The following is a 23,634-nucleotide window of genomic DNA, read 5'->3' as shown; positions in this document are numbered from 1 at the left end:
TTATTAGTATAAAAAAATGTTCAGATATTGATATGGGAGTGCTGACAGTAGGTAAATATTAGGCTGATTGCAAACAAAAATGCCAACCTGTCACAATCAGTTTGCATCAGTTTACTGTGGACATCACTGATTTTTAATTCTTGACAAGATAAATATGGCTCAGAAATAAATATAAGTCTGCGATGGACTGACGATCTGTCCAGGGTGCCTTTCATCTGAAGACCTCTGGTAGATGCCAGGAGAACACCCTGATCCTGAATAGTAAGAAGTGGATGTGGATGGATGGATATAACTGTAAATAAGTATATAAATTAGTGAATAAGTAGGGTTATCAACTAATACGCCCCTGTTTGACAATGTTCAGTTAATGCAGTGGGCTATATGGGAGATATTTTCTTCTTTATGCCTGTAACATCATTTTTCTATTCCTTCAGTTTACCTTGATTGTTAAAGCTAAGGAGGATCAGAAACAAAAGTTTCCCCCATTCTTACTGTCTGACCGCCCCTTAGATGTTCTTAAGAGAGTACGGTATTTGGGTCACATCATAAATGAGGATCTTTGTGATGATGATGACATCCAGCGTCAGGGCTGTAAACTCTATGCTCAGGCCAATATGCTCGCCCGTAGATTCCATATGTGCACAGCTGATGTTAACGTAAATCTATTCAGAGCCTATTGTACACCTCTTTACACAGCTCACCTTTGGTGTAATTATACCACCGCCAAGCTAAAGAAGCTGCAGGTATATAATGATGCGTTCAGGATCCTCCTTAAGCTTCCAAGATGGACAAGTGCAAGCACTTTATTTGTTAATTGTTATGTCCCCACCTTCCATGCTCTACTGAGGAATTTTATGTTTAAATTTATGTGTCGACTCCATGAGTCAGAAAATTGTCTAATAACTGCACTCACTAACATCAAATGGAGTGATACAAGGTATAAACATCCGGACTATGGAAACATTGGAACAGATGTTTGTATGTATTTTAATGTGTGACCTGTAATTTGTATGTATTTTTATGTATTTTATATGGAACCTTTTGAGTCTGTAATAAAGTATTCATACCCAAACACAAAGTGTGAAGATTTGTCGGTGGGGGGGGGGGGGGGGGGGGGGGGGGGTGTGTTCTTATGAGAGAAAATATTTGGTGAGTTTCTTGTGTAACTTTTATGTTTTAAAGATACTGGGCCAGGGTTCATGATGCTTCCTTTTTCTTTGACACCCCTTTAATTTCCAGAGCTACTCTTCCTGTGAAAACTCCCAGTCCACCGTTCTGCATTGCGCAGCGCGCCCTGCTGGCCGCCCGTGGGAACTGCAGCCTCGGTGAATCAATGAAATGACTGAAATTCCAGCACATCCAAACTCTGGCTCACACGTGCGTCTGTGCGTTTGCTTCACAGCTGACTCTCTGGATCACTATTCCGCTTTCACATTAACTCCCGGTGTTTAATGTCTTCCAGGATGATTTGAATCCTGGAGGAGTCATCATGCCCCATTCACTTGTCTGCACGTAAAACTGAACCGTTTCCACATTATGTCGACTTCTTCATTTAAGACATTTTAAGGGGCTTGAATAAGGAAACGGCCAACCATTGTACTGTACATGATTTATCCCTTGATCTATGCGGATGTACATGCATGCCCGTCCTTAACTCTGGAGTTTGAATGAGCTGAAGTGAGTGAGTCTTTCTTACTCTGCCCCCTTCTATTCTCAATCGCTCCTCCTCACAACCCCCCCTCCCAAAAACGAAAAAAACCTCCCCCCTCTTATTAAAACAACACGCCAATCTGGTGTAGCCCGGTAAAAGGGGTTTGGGAGCTGCAGCAGCCATAAAGGAGGCTCCTCACACACACACACGCACACACACACACACATCCCGTCTGGAAGGAATTAGACAGCTGAAACAGCGGCAGAGACTTTGTCCACTTCTGTGTAACCTGGATGCTCGGGGAAACTGAAATACATGACCCCCCCCAAGAGAGGTTAACAAAGGTTGCGGCTCATATTTAATTATTTTTTGCTGGATTTTTTTATTTAACTGACGCTGGCAAAGTTGATGGCGTTTCCCCAAAACTTTTACATATGAATGAAACTGACCGAAGTTGAAGGAGATTATTCATCTTTTTTTTTTCCAATAGTCTTATTTTTATATTTTTCATAAGAATGTTTCCAACTTTTTCTGACAAAATGTTTGTACATCAAAGATGTATGTGGTCCGCATCAGAAGCCTGACAAGTGACTCCTGATTCTTTTGAGCATAGTTACAGCTGACCAAACTTCAGAGGATTTTCTTGTCTTTCTTTTTTTTTTTTTGCTGTCTTAAAAGACGACAGTTTACAGCGCATTCATGAGACTCATTGCCGCTCAAACTTTGCTGCTGCTTTCCCCCTGTGTGGATCGGTACCAGAGGAGCCGGAGTTGACCGCATCCCTTCTGGAGGACGAGAGACGCAGCTGCTTCAAGGTACGACCGGAATTCACATGACAACCACACTGATGCTCTAAAATCTTACGGCTGACCATTCGATTTGGGGTTTATTTCATGATTTTAAGTAAGTAATATCGCATCTGATCATTTACGTTCAGCAAAGACAGACATGCCTAATGTTGGGAGGCAAAACTTTGGGACACGTTTTCCCTTAAGCCTGATTTATGGTTCCGCGTTAAATCGACGCAGAGCATACGGCGTAGAGTCTGCGTTGGTGTAACGCGGAACCATAAATCAGCCTTCAATCCACCGCAACAAGTAGTGCGTAAAGCGGGTGCTCATATCTGGATATAGCACCTGTTGGATTTAAAATACATTAAAAAAAAGTACATTAAAAGTACAAAATCGTGTGTGTAAATGTTGAAATTCTAAAAATAGGCTATATGCCACGAAAATTACTCAATCTTATTCAATTAGGCACAGTGTCCTGAAACATGCTTTAAAGAGTCAATTCTACGTCATTCCCATATTTTTGAACCAATCAGAAAGCTGAATTCAGGAGCGCGAAACGTAACCCCTTATTTAAATACACTAACACTCATGTAGCCTGGGGTTTATTTCATGATTTTAAGTAAGTAATATCGCATCTGATGATATAAGTTCAGCAAAGACAGCCATGCCTAATGTTGGGAGGCAAACTTTGAGACACGTTTCCGCTTAATCCACCACAAGTAGTGCGTAAAGTGGTTGCTCATATCTGGATATAGCACCTGCTGGATTTAAAATACATAAAAAAAGTACATTAAAAGTACAAAATTGTGTGTCGAAATGTTAAAATTCTAAAAATAGCCTATATGCCACGAAAATTACTCAATCTAATTCAATTAGACACAGTGTCCTGAAACATGCTGTAAAGAGTCAATTCTATGTCATTCCCATATTTTTGAACCAATCACAAAGCTGGATTCAGGAGCGCGAAACGTAACCCCTTATTTAAATACACTAACACTCATGTAGCCTATGTTTCACAGTGTTCATGTTTATAAACTCATTTTGGAAAGGAGGTTCTTTTCTCTGGTAGCTGGTACTTACGTTGTTCATATGTAGGTCATATAGTCACTCCGAACTTCCGAACGCAAAGATCAATATTTAAAAGCCTGTCACGGCCACTATACACAAACATGTAAATCCAAATGAACATCTGTCCCACTCCTTTGGCATATCCTCTTCCTCTATCCACCTACCATGACCTCTCGGTATGCAGATAGCCTACCACTGCTGGCACGTGTACTGTAACCCACATAAGGAATGTCCATATGTGAGTTGGAAGTCTGAGCATTCCTGACATTTATCCAGCAGGAGAGAAACAGCCATCCCACACATGGCATCTTTTGCCACTGACCTGGGTTATTGGTTCATGATGTGGTTCATGATGTGATCTGTTCTGTAATGACAAATGAACATGTCCTCCAAGTGTTCTGGGATATTTTAATTCGACTTCGATAACTGCTGTCTGGACCACTTCTCGTCCATATACAAGTGAATTATTTGAAGAATTAGTTCCTGTACTGCACCTCTGAGGGACTTTTAGGAACTTCTGCATAGCTTGAATGCTAATCAATACCCCACCTCTTAGTTTGCAATTTAAATTATGCCCACCATGTCCCATCTGCATTTGTGTACTGTGAGTCTTTGTCAGTGCACAGATGCGTAGTAATACTAGTCTTCCTCTGCACTCAGCAGAGATCCTCTGCTGAGTGTGGAGTTCATGGCTTTTTGTGGAATATTTTATGTTGCATCAGCTGTGTGTGTGTGTGTGTGTGTGTGTAGCCAATTAAAGGTATATCCGTCTACTACTGCTGGTGATGTCAGAAAACGTAGGAAAGTAACACATTTGCTGTTTACCACAGTCATACCGCAGAGTGCAGACTCATCGTTTCCCTTCCACACGGAGCATTAAGCAGTTTACTACTTGACACAGGAAGGCATTCCATGACTGGCCTCCATTAGGGCTCGCAACCAGGCTCACGTGCCATCTCTGCTCTCAGCAAGGGTCCAGTGTATAGGGCCTTGGGGCTTCAGGCTGGCAGGGTATAACTAAGCAAAAAAGGAGTGCTTATATTAAGCCACTCCCTTCAACATAACCACCACCTACCTCATGTGTTGTGCCATCGTTTTTTCCAGGTTGCCTTGGTAAAGTAACAATTGAACAGCAAAATTAAAAGCCAGTAAAAGTGAATGCTTGGCTGTCAGTGAGAGCTTGAATTACACTCCCACTACATCATACGGAGCCACACAGAGTATCCGAGGGGAGGGTTGATGCCGGCCCATGTGCAGATGTTACACTACACCATGATGCAGGACAAAATAAGTTGTGTTCGCGGAGCTGTACGTCAGACTGTGTTGGCTGACTTGCAACAGTCACTTTCAATTTTAATGGAAACAATGCAGTTAGTAAATCCAAGATCATGTTCTTCTCTATTTCTCTCTTCCTTAATCTGTTTATTGGACATGATTATGAGTCTGTTATCCGTCTTCCACAATTAGCCTTGGTATACAGTGTGCTGTTTGTAGTTTTATATCAGAGAGCTGATAATCTATCTTCTGTAAGTCTAAGTGTTAGACCAAAATGGCACAGAGACAAGCCGGGTGTGCAGACGGATACTTTTAGATGCGTGGGAACTCTGGTAGAAGTGAGTTTTTATCCAACGTTTAGAGTTTAAAATGACATTTGTCCTCCATCAGATGTGGAACAGGAATGAAAATCAGCTGGCCACACAAAGAAACAACTCTAGGAGGAGGGATTCTTGGCTGCACCACATCTGAACATCTGGCTTCTTGGAGTCTGTCACAGTGGTGTAATCCCAGTTCTTCAGGCGGCCAGTGCCCCTTCACACGTTTGGCATGTGCCATCCCTCTCACTTCCATCCAGCCGGCTTACAATCCTGTGGTGCTCCACCTCTCTCTGCGTCTCTTTTTCTCACCTTACCGTTTTGTGACAGAGATGAGACAAATGTCCCCTTTCATTATGCAACTAGGCTCAACTCAGCTTTGTTTTTCGTAGGTCGCAGGTACAGTATTACGTAGTGTCTGGTACTTTTTAAGTAGCCTACTACCTAAGCTGGGCTTTGCAGTGAGCTGAGCTGTTAGTAAAGATGATGGAATAACACTGCAGAAACATTTTGGCAGTCGAGTTCATTACACACCCGAACACTGCCTTGTTGTCTGAGAAAAGAAGTCAATCCCAAATTCATACAAACTTTAAGACATCTACGAAATGATAGAGAAAAACAATGTATGCAGCCTCTGAGTAGTCGTTCAGAACTTACCCAGGCAGATCACAGCACAGGTGAGTAACCTACAACACCAGTTTTTCACCAGCTTAATAAACAGTTGCAACATTTGCTTCAGTTAAGTTTTTGTGTTTCATTGAAGTCCAGGCAGGATTTCATCCAAAACAGAATATTCTAATTTGAGTAAGACATTAAAATGTATCTTGATGCTCTCAGGCTAAAGTCAGTTGTGCAGTGGATGTAAAAAGTAAAGTGTTTCATTGCTGTACTGTGAGGTTCTTTAACATGGTAGACACAGCAGCCTCCTTGTTTGAGCATGACTTCTGCTTGTACACATTTCATGATATCATTGTATAAAGCACCCATGTACTCCAAGTGTGTGCAATCTCTGAATCACTGCCATGGAGAACAGCGCAGATAATCTGAAGGCAGCATTATTGACTTTGTGGCTTATTTTGAGGTTTTATGGTAAGATGATCGTTCCAAGGAGCTGTTGCTTCTACACATCACTTGAGTACAGAACAGAGCAGTCACACCAGCCAAACAAACCACTGATCAGTCGTGCTTGGGCATGGTACTGTACAGACTGACCAGTGTGGGTTTATCAATAGATTTTCTGGTTGGCACAGAGAAAACTCCACACAGAAAGGCACCAGCCAGGATTTGAACCAGCAATCTTCTAACTGCGAGGCAACAGTACCAAACATCAAACCTGCTTATCTTTGCAACGTCGTGTCCACCTGACCAGCCGAGTGTAGACACTCCACTGGGAAAGGATTTTGAGTATTTTCAAATGACAAAACTACAGTATTTTATTTTGTATAGATCTATTTTGTAGTTTATTGTGAAACACTTACAAGAAGGTCATTTTGTATTTTATTTTGAAATGCAGTTTGATATATTTTTGCCCATCCCTGGCCATGATGATAAACGGATGATCCAACCTACAGTGAAGGGTACCATTAATCACACAGAAAAGTGTTTCACTTTATTGAACCACTGTTTGCTACATCCTTGTCCAACTTTACTAATAAATTGAAATGATCTTTACTCAAGTTTCTGCCACAACAGTTTTATCATTGCTTGTGCATCTGCTCACCTTGACAGTTTTATTTACAGTGTTTCTTCCCCAGTAACTGCCCCATCACTTTCAATTTTTACAGCGTGCAGAAGATGAAGACGCTGGAGGTTGGAGAAAAGGAAGAGCGATGTTTAAAAAGCAGCACTTGTGATGCTGTAAAATTGTAGCACTGCTAGTTGTGGTCCTCCCCACCTCCATTAAATCCTGTCAGTGTATTGGAGCTCCGTGGGTGGTGTTAATGTTTAGTTTTGCCTCTTATAATGACAAATGTCCTGCAACAACACCATGCTGTGACCACAGAGGGGGGTTTATGAATGAGAGGGGGAAGTGGATGAGGGTAAGAGGGTGGAGTGAGGGCAGGGTTGGGGGATTGAGGGTGTGGTGTCTACCAACCTCTGGCTTTGAAAATCCACTTGACTTTTCCATTTATTTAAACAGTTTAATTCACAGAATAAGGGCAGCCTTTCATTAAACTGCAGCACAATATAGGAAAAAAAGCATATAACCAATGGAGGGTAAAAGGAACTTACACTATTTCACTAGCCACTCGCTTGGTGGGTCCCCCTGTAGCAATGGAACTTTTGTCAGATTTATTTTTACTTGGCCTCTTGCTAGGTCACTCTTGCTTTCTTTTCCATAATTGCCTTCTTGAGTCTCTTTATTACGTACCTCTGGTGGTGTTCATTGTGAACTAGTTTCATCATTGTTATGCAGTTGTTGCAAGACAGAACCGCAATGGGAGAACAATGTTACTTTGGTTGGTTTTCACCAATATTAAGGATCGGAGACTGTGATGGCTGGTTGATGCTTCTTAAAAATAATCCACTATTCCTTCAAAAGAAATTTTAAAAGAGATATTTTAATGTGGAAAAACCTGCTTTGTGTTGCTTCAGAGTAAACATATCACAGCAGCGCAATTGATACAAGCTAACAACCTGAATGTCAGCATAACTGTTGAATGTTCCTCACCATAGTTGCTGTTCTGGTCCACTGGCCTAACAGTTGTGTCATATTTGACCAATGGATGTGGGTGAGTTTAAGCTGAGGAACATGAACCTCAACTCTTCCCCAAATGTGGGGTGGCATTTGCATCCCAGCTGGGTTGAGTTGTTTCCTGTGGTCCGCTGGCGTTTGACTATTGTGGGCTCAATCTTCGGCTACCCAGAGAATTACACTCATCAGAGCAGACAGGGAGTAGTCTTTTTGTATTTGGTATTCGGAGTGTTAACAGCCCAAGACGACAGTCAGCTCTTCCCCTATCTTCCACAGATGCTCCTCTCATGTGCTTTACCATCTGCTGTGGAATATGTCAGCCTCTCCTGCTCTGCTACGACCACCTTGAGGGCCGTATTCACATGTAATGCTTTTTAAGCATGTCCTCGCCTTAGACCTGCACAACCCTTCTCATATACATAATCACCAACAACTTAGTTCTCAAAACAGATTACAACATGCTTTATTTCTACATCTTTCGCTGCTACTCTATGTGTTTTTTTTTGTCTGCATATAGCACCTATTGTAGGTTGACAATAAACCATGATTTTTGAATATTTGATTATTAATGACCTAAGTGCCCCTGGCAGACGTGCGAGCCGAGCCAAGACACACAAATTTGATTTGTGATGTTTCTGGTCCTTCCGGTGACCACTGCGTCAAACTACCATCAAGATTTAAACCTCATGCTATCACAGCTTCACAAAGACAAGCAAGCTGTCATTTCTGGCCCTGCTTAAGATTTATACCGTGGACACGGTATAAAGCAGTGACACACACATATATGCGCATACGCACATATATATCATAAAACGACACAGATGCACATGGATTTGGGAGAGCCCTATAGATTTTATGTTCCATCTCAAGCCTTGAACTGGAACCCTGCTGACAGAGATTCCACCGTTCTCATGAGCTCAGTCAAACCATCTCCTCTTGTCTGTAGGACACACACACATGCACACACCTACCTCTTCCTGTGGTTAGCTCACTTATTTCAACATAGGTATTCAAAATCTTCCAAGCATAGCCAGTAGTCAGCCACAGCGAGACTCAATGCCATTTATATTTGTTATCCAAGGTATAATTTGCGTGTTTTGACAGCAATTCCTTGGTTTTAAAATTTCATCATACATGAGGTTTATTACACGCATGGTGATTATCTAAGATGCGTGACTTATTCTGCAAGAATAACAAAATGGGTCCTTTATTTCACCTTTCATGTGGATGGCAAACAAGAGAAAACCCAATATGAAAAAAAGCACCAAGAAATGTTGACAGATGCATCATGGTTTGCCATGTGAGAGCAGTGAGTCTTTGTGTGAATATTTAATTTGAACAGGAAGGACAAATTTTAATTCATTATGAAACATCATGTGATGAAGGCAGAAGTAATCGCCGAAACATGTCAGGTATTTAAAAACCTAAATATTCTTGTCCAGCGAAAAGAATCAGCAAATTAAATTGTAAAGCCATGGACAAAAAGAACTTTATTAAATCAGGAAGGACTCATGTTCCCTGAAGGATGAACTGACAGTTCTGATTTCGGAAATTACCTGATGTCCCCTCTTAGACAAAAAAATAAAAAAAAATCAAAATCTCCAGTTATCCAAGGCTAACTGGAACCAAAGCTTTTCCTAACAAGGTTAGGGACACTTACACACACATACCAACACACATACACCAACAAGTCATTTGTTCAATGTCAGCGATTACTATTAGTCAGAAGTTTACTTGTCCATTGCTCTGGTTTACGAGCAAACATCTACAGAATCCCATTAGATTTAAATGTTGTTTGCATTTAATGCTAATTGATAAGCAATTAGCCTTTTAGCATGCTGATTTATTCAGCAACAGAGTAATAATGTCTTTGTGGTTTGTGGTTCAGTAGCTTCTTCAAGGCTACTCGGGCACATTCATTTATATTCTTACTCTTCTAATCTTTTGCATCCGGTTTGAAGCTTATCATTTTGTTATCGCTGAGAAGGAGCCATGGAGAGTTTCTCTCAAGAGACCATTAATAACGTCAGAGGTAGGCTGATCAAGCATCCAACCCAAGGTCATCATAAGGATGAACACACACACACACCAAAAAAGGGAGACAGTGACGGGGATCTATCGCTCTCGTGTGTGGAGAGATAAAAACAAACAGAAAGCTGGGGATGATATCATCTACATGTGATAGTGACACCCTCAGCTCGCACAGATACCGTCTATTGACACGCAAGGATGTGCACACGCTTCACGCTAAAGGGACATTATTATCCAGATGACTCCTGAACTATCTCATCAGAGGCCTTATCTCACAGGGTTTGGGGCCATGTCTGAGTTTGAACCTGCATTCAATCTTCCTGCCGTCTGAGCTAATTGTTAGTTTGACTGTAGCCCTGCATCACACACCCAGAAGGGCAAATGACGTGCAGCGCAACAAGTGGATGGACAGAGCTTAACACCTTTGGGACGTGAACTAGTTTTAATCTCACATGTCTTTGTAGTTTTATCACAAACTAAAACAGAATGAGCGTTTCATGTCAGCTAAGTGTCGGTCATAAACAGTGAAAGGCACTTGTAATGTAGTTTTGATGGCAAAGTGATTGAGGTTATTCACGGTTGATAGGATGGAGACAGGCTGATGCAGTTTAGTCTACACTGCCTTGTATATCAGTACATCAGTACACACACACACACACACACACACACACACACACACACACACACACACACACACACACACACACACACACACACACACACACACATACACATACACATACACAGATCCATATGCCCACGCTGAAGGAGGTCATCAAAACTGAGATGTTGATTTTTACAGATCTGCTGTCCATCTTTCTGTGCCAGAGTAACACACTTTTAAATATGAGCATTTTTTGTGTATCCTCGTGAGTCAGGGGTCTTGTAAAAGACTAGCTGACATCACAAGCCTTGCCAAGTACCAGAGAAGGCTTCTACTCAACCAACAACCAAATGAGCAACACTTTGTGTTCATGCCAAAGTGTGTGTGTTCGTGTCTGTGTGTGTGCAATATTTGCCTCTATTAACTAAGCCTCTCTCTCTGCTTCTTATCTTTTGGTGTGTCTTGCTTTTGTTTTCTGTCTTTTCTGTTTTTCAGGCTGATTTTACACTAGCTCTTTCCTCCGTCCATGGCCGTGGCTTCTCCTGCCCCTCTATTATCTCTACATATCTTTTTCTCTCTCTCTGTGTGTGTAATACTTCTTCACTCAGAGCATCTGTCTTTTGTATGTAGGTGTGGTGTGAGAAACTTTTGCCAAATCCCAAACACCACTTGGTTTTGTGTACCCTTCTTTTGATTACCTTGTTATTTGTCCAGATGTACATATTTTTCTTCTTTTTTTTTGGCCTAACATGCGCAACTTACGGGATGTTGCATATTCTATATAGTTAAATGTGTTTTTCATTACGATCAATGAATGACATCAAAGCGAGATAACAGACACATTTGGACCCAATTTTTTTGGGCTACGTTTTGGCACTTATTGCTCACTTACAGCATTCACAGGTATTATATGGGCCAGATGTTGTCCAAAGGTCCTGATCTAGGCCTAAGTTGGGTCATGGCATGCGTTGAAAAGGTCAGATGTGTCTCAAATGTCAGAGGTGTTTTTAAGTCTTTATTGCTGTGAAGGCAAGGTGATGCCCAAATACTCAAGGAAAATGCAGATTTGTGCCATGATGGCAGGTTATGTGGCCATTCTCACCTCGCGTCAATGGCGTCATTCAAGGCCAAATGTGAGCTAAGAAAAACTGCAGATGTGGACTATGTTTGGGCCAAACATTATTTGTTATCTGGGAAAGTACCTGCATCAAATGAACCTTTAGTAAATGAAGCCCACAGTGTTCTATCATGTCCCGTGAGGGGGTGCCCGATTTAGTCGGAAACTACAAGGCCATTCTTTGCACAAAAGGTCACTTAAGAAATGTAATTTCTTCAAGCATTGTTTATAAGGAGATATAGACTGCAAGAAGAACAGATTGCAGCATTAGAAAATGTAAAATCTCTTGTCTTCTTCCCACGGAGATATAAACAGATGACATCACAGGGTGGTCCTCTCTGCACTGAGCCGAGCCACGCAGAGTGGGTCTCTGCTGGTCTGCCAAACAGATGGCGGTAGCAACATAATGAGAGCTGGAAACAGACTTCAGAGTTTGAGCTGAAAATTTTGTTCAGCAGGACTCAGGAAGGCCCCGTGAAAAACTGTTGCTCAGACACAAAAGCAAGGGATAGTTTTCAAAAGGTGCTTTATGAAAACACAGAAACTGAAGTCTCATGGTCTTGAGCCCTCTCTATTATTGCTTCTCTTCAACATTTAGAGCATGCATGGAGCTGGGATGTTTGGCAGGGGCAAGCAGGATTTTAGTTAATTAGGTCAAGAAATCTTGTAATGTGCGCCCACCCACCTTAAAAGAAAGTTGGAACAATCAGCTACTCACAGCTATCTGACATTTAGACAGGCTTTTTTGGGGAGTGTTAGAGAAAGGGAGGGAAGAAAGAAGTAAAAGGAGAAGCAAACGACTTTACTTCTTTCTGAATAGGAGTTTGTGTGTGCCATTGTAAAATGAGCTGCACATTTTGTATTCTGGACATTGATGGTAAAACATCCCCAACCACTGTGGACCCAAGAGATGAAACACAGTAAGACTGGAATAAAACAAAATCCCCTGAATTACTGAGAAGATATCAATGATAAAAGAAAATACAACAACTATAGAGAGATTATATATCCTGAACACATCATTAAACTGTTCAAATTCATTCAAATCCAAAATATTAATTCCCAAAAGAAAATTAATTGATTTATGGGGGCCAACTTAAACATTGACTGACAGTAGCTATATATTACCTGTGATCAGTGTTCCACCCGGCAACACTGATCATACTGATTATACTTTGAGCAGGTGCCCTTGTTTGAGTTGTTGTTTGTCTATGTATTTTAATTAAAGACTATGTTGTAATTCAGCTAATGGTTTTGATGATACCTCAGGAAGAGTAAGTGTAAAAGGAAGTGTAAAAGGTCAGCCGTTAACGGGGACCTAATATAACAAACAGACAAATTTAACACAGAACTAACGTAAATTAAATATTTCATGTGTAATCTGCACCTGCGTTTGAAGCTGAATGCGATCTTTTATGAACTATATTGATTTCATATTGACTGAAAATTATATTTTTTTCAGTTTAATATATAACGGACCGATCTCAGATAAACAAAAGTTGATGGATGGATGGATGGATGAATGGATGAATGGATGAATGGATGAATGGATGGATGGATGGGTGGGTGGATGGATGGATGGATGGATGGATGGATGGATGGATGGATGGATGGATGGATGGATGGATGGATGGATGGATGGATGGATGGATGGATGGATGGATGGATGGGTCCATCCATGTGAGGAATCCTCACTAGATGCCCAAACCACCTCAACTGGCTTCTCTCCATGTGTGGGAGCAGCAACTCTTCTCCAAGTCCCTCCCAGATGACTGAACTTCTCACCTTATCTCTAAGGGAGAGTCCAGCCTCCTGCCAGAGGCAACTTATTTCATATTTCAGTACGGCGTGATGATTTTATCTCAACTGTCAAATTATCGGGCCGCTCGGTGGCGCAGTGGGTTAAGAGGCAGCTCATATATTGAGGCTACAGTCCTCCTGCAGCGGTCGCGGGTTCGAATCCAGCCCGCGCACCTTTGCTGCGTGTCTTCCCCGTTCTCTCTCTCTACCCCTTTCCAGTCTGCACTCAATAAAGGGCCACTAGAGCCCAAAAAAATCTTAAAAAAACTATCAAATTATCCATCAAATCCATCAGATTATAAGGTAATTTAACAAAGAGGACCAATGTAAAAAGCAACTAGGGATGTTAATAATTAATTGATTTTCGATTAATTGCCGTTATGAAATTACCAGATTAAAATTAACGATTACAATTAATCTATTTATTTATTTATTTTTTTCGTTTAATTTCACCAGCTGGTATTACGCCCGGACCACATTTAATGCGACACAACGCGGTGCGCCGCGCACATAAAATTAGAAGAAAGAGACGGCGGATATGTTTGGTTTTAGTAATATCATGCTCAGGCAATGAGTCTGCAATGGCCCAGACGGGAGACACATGTAGCTCTGTGCTTAACTTTTATTTTTAATCCACTCTATATTCTTCTGGTTGTTCTCCGATATGCTCCCCTAAAGCCTGAATTATGGTTCCGCCTTAAATCGACGCAGAGCCGCCGCCGTAGCCTACAGCGTAGGCTCTGCGTTGTTGTAACGCGGAACCATAAATCAGCCTTCACCCGGTACATACATAGGTTTCTCTAAACATCTGTCCCCGCTACAGTTTTAACTAAAAGAAAATGTGCTCCAATACAGCAGGTCTCATAATTTTATTTTGAACACTGCCAAAACTCTAACTTAAAACTTAACTAGGACTTAAAATTTGCTTGACACAAATGACACTATTATGGCTGCTGCTACTACTAATAGCCTTGAAGTGCACTTTATATTATATTCCTTGTGATACAAAAATGTCTTTTTGTTACTTTTGTATCAAATAAATATTTGATTAAGGAATACATTAAAATGTCCTTTGTATTTTATATAAGCAAAAAAAATTATGTTTGTATCTCAGATGGGGGAAAAAACGCCGCTTATCAACTAATCGATGATCGATCGATAAGGTTATCAACTGTCAATTAATGAAATAATCGATAATTTGCATCCCTAAAAGCAACATGATTATAATCACAAAGCTGAAATATCCTCAACGGTTAAAACATTTTTAACGTTTAATTTAGAGGTATCGTACTGCATGGGGTTAAATTAGTGCAACGATTAACAGAATTATTTAAATATTGTTCTTTGGTTTAAATATATATATATATATTTTTTTGAGCATGTTCGAAATAAAGTTTTTCATTCATTCATTCATTCATTCATTCATTCATTCATTCAATTTGTGTTACATTTCTCCTTGTATTAAAGAAATAACTTGGTAACTCTGGTCAAAAGAATAAAAACCACAATTAAAGCTGCAAGCAGCGATAAACGGGCCCTCGCGAGTGCAATTTCACCAATAAAGGTCAAGGAGTCAAAACCGAGTCCGATGACACCACCCATGAGTCTTTATGTCAAACAATTAAAAAAATATGGCAGAAAATAGGAACTATGAAATATCGACCAATCAGAAGAAGGGACGCACATTTTGATGAATAACCACCTGGGTGCACGTTACGGTTCGGGCGAAGAAGCGGCCGAGAAATGGTATAAATTGCGCCAAAATTACACGATTAATTCCAAATGGCCGACTTCCTGTTCGGTTTCGGCCATGGCACTAAGAGACTTTTCTATAAGTTGTGACATGATACAGGTGTGTACCGATTTTCGTGCATGTACGTCAAACCGTAAGTTTTCTAGGGGGCGCTGTTGAGCCATTAGGCCACGCCCATTAAGGCAAACCATTAAATATCAAATTTTTTGCCAGGCTTGGCTTGCGTGCAAAATTTGATGACTTTTGGGGCACGTTTAGGGGGGCAAATGCACTGAGCACTGACCTAAAGCCTCAAAAGTGGAAGTCACCTTGGAATGAAGATGTGGTTAACGTTTGAGCTTTTATTTGCCATATCAATCTATTACATATCACTGTCACTAAACTTAATCCATTTGTTTCTGCCTGCAGATGAAGTGTCAAAGAGTCCTAACTTACCTGAGGATATTCGGGACCACCATGTTCGGCGTGTCCCTCCTGGTGGGCATCTCCACTGCTTACATCATGGGTTATCAGTTCTTCACCACAGCCCACAATCACCTATCCTTCGGCTTGTACGGTGCCATCCTGGTCGTCCACCTCACCATCCAGAGCCTCTTTGCACTCCTGGAACACCGGAACATGCGGCGCTCTTTGGAGACGCCAATCAAACTGAATAAATCTTTGGCGCTGTGTATTGCAGCATATCAAGAAGACCCAAACTACCTGAGGAAATGCCTGGTGTCGGTGAAGAGGCTGACATATCCGGGGATCAAAGTGATCATGGTGATTGACGGGAACTCGGAGGATGACTCATACATGATGGATATTTTTAAAGAGATCATGGGATGGGAAAAATCCGCCACGTATGTGTGGCGGAGTAATTATCACAACAGAGGCCCCGAGGAGACGGATGAAAGTTACGCTGACAGCCTTCAGCAAGTCTCGAGGCTTGTGCTCAGCAACAAGTGTGTGTGCATCATGCAAAAGTGGGGAGGAAAGAGAGAGGTCATGTATACGGCCTTCAAAGCGCTGGGGAGGAGTGTGGACTATGTACAGGTAAGGCCCTTTAAATCGGAACGAGAAGGTGCAGTTGATTTAATAGCACAAGCATTGTATAAAATTAGCTTCTGAGATCTTTGTAGATCCTACCTGAACAAAACACACACATACACGGCAGGATTAGTTTACATCTGAAGGACAACATACAGTAAACTAAGTAGTGAAAAAGGGGAAACAGTAGGAGATCGAGTCTGGGTTAGCATACATTGAGCATAGAGGGAAGGGAACCAGAGAAATAAGTGGTTGGATAGAGGTAAAGGAGGCTGTGCCAAGTCAAATATGGTTTCCACAAAGAGTCTTTTGTGTTGCTTTGAGGCAGACGGCGGCTGCGTGCATCACGCTGTGAAGTGTAGCGTGAAGATGGGCAGCAGTAGCTTACGTCTAAGTGTAATAACAGATCTGTTTCATGGGGGATCAGTGTTACAACACCTACATGAGCGGTGCTTAGTGCCCAAATGAAAAAAGAAAGAAAAAAGAAAGTTTAGTATGTTTTTGCCAAAATGATAATAAAGAAAAAAACAATGACTTAATACCTGAATAATACGTATGTCTGTATGCCTAAAGGTTGGACTTTATATATCTCAGATAAAACTATTTTAATGTGTGAGTTTGCCTGGCAAACACTGTCCACACTGTGTGTTGCTGTAGCTGAGAATATAAACAGTGGTTAAGAACATTAACTGCTGAGCCAAGCAGTTAATATCCCTGCACAAGCCTGCGATACAGAGACCCTTTTTTGTATCATGCAAGCAGAGATGATTAAAGGGAAACATGGGCTGTTGTAAAGAAATACAGCGTGGTAATGTTCAGGGTTGGAGAAATAAATTTTAATAACAAAACAACTTTAGGTACATATTCAGTTGTACCTCAAATTGCTGATATAAAACTTCTTCTCTGTTGAGCCACTATTATATGGCATTCAGTTTCACTTTAAGAAGTGTTGATCGTCCAAAGAATAAAAGCAAGTTGAAGTTTGAACTGGTTGCAGTGTGGGGTAACTGTATCTAGCTGTGCCAGGTATCCTGGGTCTTTTCATCTTGAACACATGAAATTAGTCTCACTCCTCTGAATTCAACTTTGAGTTCCAGCAGGAGAACAGAGGTTCTGTTTGCCGTTGAATAGCCATACAACCGATCAGAGAAATGAAGGGTGGGACAGAGGCAGCGAGGCAACCAGACATATCAACTTAAGACATCCAAAAAAGTGTTCACTGGTGATTGATTGTTGCTGGTCTTTGTGGTAAAACCTGTCGACCGAATGTTTCATTAGAATTTCTGCGGCCATCTTGGTTCAGTTTGTTCTGTACGTGTGGGAAAGGCTGTGAACGTGAGGGGTGCCACACGCATTTCACAAGATTGAATTGTCACAAAGTGAATGGGTATGACTGGTCAGGGTAAACGGTGACTCCAACTCGACCTTTTCATAAAGAAGAAATGCACGTTCACGATAAACTATAAACATCTATTGACAGGATTTCTGTGTGTGGATGACAACCTTTGCTACTGCACTGAATCTAGATTGTTGGTGGGCTCAGCATCTGTAATTAGAAATTACCTGTGGATTGAATGACACCACCAAGTGCATTATTATTAAGTAGAGTTGGGTGTAACAATAATATTTGTAGAGCAGTAATATCAGATGCATTTCAATGTGTCTGCAGCACAAAGAAAGGGCCCCTGAGAGCAATACAATAAAATAAATATTTTTGCACCTGCAGCTGGCCTCAATCTTCCAGAAATCACTTATTTTACAAACCTCTTAAAAAGACCAACACTGCTAGTGCTCTGTAAAAGCCCAGCCTTTTCAGTATCATCAAGTTCTTACTTTACTAATGAGGATTTGGTTTGTTAGTTTGTTTTTCAATCAAATTATTTTTCTGTTCAGGAAAATAGCTTTTCATAGAAGACAATGGGAATAACATCAGTATAAGATAGTAGATGGCAAAGTATTGACCTTGATCTTTTTCATTGGCATACACATTGGCCAAATTTTGTTTCAATTTAAACTTAATTTGCCATGTTTTATTACATGTAATTTTATCTTTACCAATTTGACCAATTGAACAAAGTTTTAAATATATTTCTGCTGCAATGTTGTACATTTTAACACAGGGATCAGTGGAGATTGACTTTTGAAACCAGCCCCAGTGTTCAGTAAAAGGTTTAGCAACTATCTTCAGGTCTTAGGTTAAACGAGCAAGACAGATGTGATACCCACTTAGAGGGCCAGGACATTGCAGCAAGATGAGTAACTGGATGGCGAGGAAGATGTGAGAGCTGGATAATATTCCCGATCTGGTCTGTGATGTCAATGTGGCCTGCAAATCTGAACCACTAGCTGAATAACAGGTTACCTTTAATGTCTAGTTAATTTAGTGTATGTTTTATTCAGGTTTGTGACTCTGACACCATGCTGGACCCCGCATCATCAGTGGAGATGGTGAAGGTTTTAGAGGAAGACCCTATGGTAGGAGGTGTTGGAGGAGATGTACAGGTAAGACTGTCAACATTTTCTTTCTTGCTGTGATTGACATTTTTTGGAAAACATTTTTTAAACAAACATAACAAATGTATGCTTTGTTTTAAAGCTAATATAATTTATTTTTTTATTTTCAACCACCCTGTAGATTTTGAATAAATATGAGTCATGGATCTCCTTTCTGAGCAGCGTTCGATACTGGATGGCCTTCAACATTGAACGAGCTTGCCAGTCTTACTTCGGCTGTGTTCAGTGCATCAGTGGACCTTTAGGAATGTACCGAAACGCCCTCTTGCATGAGTTTGTCGAGGACTGGTACAATCAGACCTTCATGGGATCCCACTGCAGCTTTGGGGATGACCGTCATCTCACAAACAGGGTTCTCAGCCTTGGCTATGCAACCAAATACACTGCACGATCAAAGTGCCTTACAGAGACACCAATCACATATCTGCGTTGGCTCAATCAGCAGACTCGATGGAGCAAGTCATATTTCAGAGAATGGCTTTACAACTCCATGTGGTTCCACAAGCATCATCTATGGATGACCTATGAAGCTGTGATCACTGGCTTCTTCCCGTTTTTCCTCATTGCCACTGCAATCCAACTCTTCTATCAAGGAAGGCTCTGGAATATTCTTCTATTTCTACTCATTGTGCAAGCAGTGGCACTGATCAAGTCATCGTTTGCCAGCTGCCTCAGAGGCAACATTGTCATGGTGTTCATGTCTTTCTATTCAGTACTGTATATGTCAAGCCTGTTACCAGCAAAAATGTTTGCAATAGCAACTATCAACAAGTCAGGGTGGGGGACCTCTGGGAGGAAAACTGTTGTGGTGAACTTCATTGGTTTGATTCCAATATCCGTATGGTTTACCATCCTCTTCATTGGGATTATATACACGGTAATCCAACAGACAAGAAGGCCGTTTCCTGAATCTGAAAAACTTATTCTGATCATTGGTGCAGTGGTCTATGCCAGTTATTGGGTTATGCTGTTATCACTGTATGCCACACTCATAAACAAATGTGGGAAGAGAAAAAAGGAAACGCATTATGATATGGTACTAGATGTATGACCTAAATACCACAAGTGACTTATTTGGGTTTTTCTACAGTATTGTTTACAAATGTTTTTCAGATGTAGAAGAACTCTGAAGGCAAAAATTGGTTGAGTTCAACCACATTGGGCAAATAAACGGCACTGGCCGTGACCATATTATTCATGATCTTGGTTTAATAGCATCCTGGTTAATTAACGTACCCAGATTACTTCAATCTAGTATGTGGATTTAAAAATTAACAAATGCAGGCTACCTAGGCAACTTTAATTACACGTAAAAGCAAGATAATGTGTAGTCCAGTTGGTAGAAAGAGTACTAGTCTTTATTGTTAGCTACCTCCTACCTTTGTCATATTCACTGGGCGTAATTTAAACACCTACAATTTAGCCAGAGAAACTGCAGATGTTTGGCATCCTTCATTAGGGTTTAACTTGACTGGTAAGAATATCTTACCTCCAGTGCATTATTGTGTCTCTAACAAAACGTTTGTATTTCCTTATCAAACGTTATCCATGCATTTCCCCCACTAAATGAAAACCCAGAGACAGTTTGTCTCCTCTTGCATGAGGAGAGTTTTGATGGTTACATAGGTAGCAGTAAATGTGTCTTAGATAAAGCAGCACATAGGAAATTTTTCGATTTTCAACTGAGTCGGTCCACCTCTCTGTGTCGAGATTAAGTTGTTTTCATGGCACTGTCCAGAGATGGGTTTCCATTAACCGTGTGTCCAGGATAGAACTAGGAGGCTGGATTTGTAACAAGGCCAGTCTCCGCAGTGTCAGCCGTTGTGTTTACTTTACAGTGACGATATTGGTAGGAGCCACTGACTTGGCAAGCTACCATAAAACTTGGTGGTAGTTCACCACCTTTGCTGTTTGCCGACAGCCAATAACTAAAGAAGATATTCTCAAAGAAGAAAGGAAAAAAGACAGACAAACTAGAATGAAAAGACCAGCATTGAAAGAGGTGAGACAGCCACTGCTTTTGCACACACTGTGCTGGTTGTGATAAATGTGAAGAGAGGTCTCGAATTCAAAAGGAAACAACAGTGTTACTGGAGTTTCTGTAAGATATGCTAAAGTCTGTAGCATATCCAAACAGTGCTTCCAAACATTGGAACATACCCAAACTGAGCCCCAATCTGACACCCCAGCCAGCAATCTTTCAGGGCCACACTGAAGTACCTAATCCAAGGCAGGGACTCATTTTGGCTCTGTGTAAATATAAATCCAGAAAATTCTCTTTGAAACTGTTCCTGATAATAGACACATTACATATTTTAGATGTCATAAAACTACCCTGGACATGGATTAATGGAAACCCAGCTCAAGATGTCTTGTTTGCTTTCTTGCTCAGTTGCAATCTCATTTTCTCTTTACTTAATACTTTCTTGAGTCTCTTAATCTGGAGACTCGTCATGGCAGAGAGCCATGATGTCTACTGTAGCTCTGTGAGCTACTTTTTATTTTTCTTATATATGACATAGTGCTGTAAAGTATTATGCATTAGTCGCAAAAGATGAGCGGGATAGGAATCCATAGTTACTTTGGCTGGTTGTTGCCAATGGTACGGACGAGAAACTGCGAGAACTAGACAACGCTTCCTAGAAATAAGCCAGAACTCCTTGGTGCTGCTTTAAGCACACACATTGCTCCTTAGAAATAAGTGTGGCTGTCATTTAAACATTGTGCTTATGAAAAATACCATCTTTTAAGGGTGAGAGGCTGTTTGGAGGGTATTCCATACTGAAAGGCATCAGCCAACCTGGAACGTGGAACCCAGAACTCTCTTGTGTTGATGCCAGAAGTGCCACTTATGCCACTATGCTGCAGGAAGAATAGAAAGTAAGGATCATACGGTGGCTTATGAGACACTGTCTAATCCGGCAGCAAAATGCTCATCTGGAACTGGCAAGAGAATCAGATAACCTAACTTTCTTGGTTTTGTCATGGTAGGTTGGAATGTACTCTGTAGAGAGATATTTAATTGATTCATGGCAGTCACTGCTAAACTTCCTCTGCCATTCACAGATGTTTGCTAAAAAGTTGTGAATTCAAATATATCACTGACAATTTACACAAATGTTTTGAATGTGAAACAATGCGTTTAATGGTGACAAATGGTGGTAATTCCCATATGACATGACATGACTGCAATATGTACACAAAGTTTACAAAGCGTAGAATCTCAAACTGATCAATGATTGTTAGATATAATCTTCACCTGATCAGGTGAACATGTGACCACAAGCGAGCGACTGTATCATTGCTGCTTTGACTTTTGCAGAAACAATGACTTTTGTTTATGTCGTTCTTTATATATTAATTATGGATGTAGGATTTTTTTTTTTAAGATTCTTTTAAAAGAGTCTTTTAAACACTCATATTTGTAATGATTTTCTTTATACCCAGTTGACTGGTAGATACCAAGCATACAAGGTGGATATGTTCCAATCCAAAGACGTGAAGTTCTTCTTTCCATATGCCCTTGCTCTCCATCCTTCACATACTGTATTAGGTGAAATGTGGCTGCATCTTTATGCTTCTCTGTACTGTTAAGTGACCTACAAGAGGAAAGAAGAAATAAGAGAATAAAATGTTAGTTTGATGCGGAACCTGATAATAGGAATGTGAATAAGGGCACGTGATGGAAGGGAAGAGCATTTTGGGATGAAACTACTCCAGTGTTTGCCACAGACCAGGAGCAGACATGAGTTTAAATCTGACGCACTTTTATGTTTCTCCTGTCCTCAGCATGATGCTTGACGTAATCAAGATGAAATACCTCAGTGGTTCTCTTTGCATTGCATCAAGGATGTCAGGATCCTTTCCAAAGACTGAAGCATGGTCTCAAGTAATTTATGGTTTGTTTGTGATATTAAATATGAAATTGTCTGGTTTTTTATGAGCAGTTTTTAAGTCAAAGCTGGATTCTCTTCTGCCTCGTTGGCTCTTTGCTGTAGCTGTTTATGCATTTCTACTTTGAACTTCAGTGCATTATATATATGTGTGTGTGTATATATATATATATATATATATATATATATATATATATATATATATATATATATATATATATATATATATATATATATATACACATACATATATATGTGTGTGTATGTATTTTCACTCTATTTTTGCTTATCTACCAAAAGATTCTTTATTTTCATTTCATGTTTTTACAAGAAAATTTTTATTTTTTGTGCTTTAAACTGTTCCAACAGTGACTTGTATATCTGACCAAACAATGTGAAATTTTGACTTGGGAGGGGGGGTGGGGGGCTGGGGGATTGACTGCAATAACACTAAAAATGCAATTTGTTGGAATAAGTTATTGTTTTTGTACATTGTACTTGGTTAGAAAAAAACATATTTATTTAAGATCGTTCTGTGGTTTAGGTAAGAAGTTTTCTGGTATCCATGTCAAACCCCAAAGATTCACACCTGTACACTGCAAAACTAAGAATGCATTCTGAGTTTTGCGATATGAACTACATATGAATATGACTGTTAGGCTGCAGTACTGTTTTTTATATTTTTTATAATCACTAAAACTCAATGGAGTATTGGGTTTTATGTTCATTTCTTAATACAACAGTAATAACAGCAATAAAGACAAAACAAATTTACAACTTTCTTCTGAAATCATTTCAAATCCTGTGGCACAAAGCTGTAACCATGACAAATTATCTTTATCTTTAGATTGTGAGGTGCCTTACTGAGAAATCACAAATAAAAAATGAAATAGTGTGTTGTTTTTTGTTGTTGTTGTTTTTTTTTTTATACATGTTTGTGGTTTGATGTCATTTAAGAAGGTGTAGAGTTTGACACTGACTTTTGGACCATGAGGCTGTTCTAAAGCCAAACCAGTCATGGGCAGTGTTACAATAAAGCACTTTTGTGTTGTGCCAAATAAAATTTGTTGCTTAAATTTGTTTGTGTTACTTTGTT

General features: G+C 40.3%; 1 protein-coding gene across 1 annotated transcript; it reads left to right on the top strand.

Moving 5' to 3' along the window:
* The first annotated feature begins 2,012 nt into the window (after positions 1 to 2,012).
* has2 (hyaluronan synthase 2) lies at positions 2,013 to 22,689 on the top strand. Its single transcript, XM_061718229.1, has 4 exons — positions 2,013 to 2,466; positions 15,511 to 16,137; positions 18,532 to 18,633; positions 18,767 to 22,689. Exons 2-4 carry the CDS (start codon positions 15,511 to 15,513, stop codon positions 19,694 to 19,696), a joined length of 1,659 nt encoding a protein of 552 aa, XP_061574213.1. The 5' UTR covers positions 2,013 to 2,466; the 3' UTR covers positions 19,697 to 22,689.
* Positions 22,690 to 23,634: the final 945 nt, after the last annotated feature.

This window comes from Cololabis saira, chromosome 3 (assembly GCF_033807715.1).
Source record: "Cololabis saira isolate AMF1-May2022 chromosome 3, fColSai1.1, whole genome shotgun sequence".
In the NCBI taxonomy this organism is placed as follows: domain Eukaryota; kingdom Metazoa; phylum Chordata; class Actinopteri; order Beloniformes; family Belonidae; genus Cololabis; species Cololabis saira.
The sequence above is the reverse complement of the archived record's forward strand: the minus strand, read 5'-3'. Positions and strand labels throughout refer to the sequence as shown.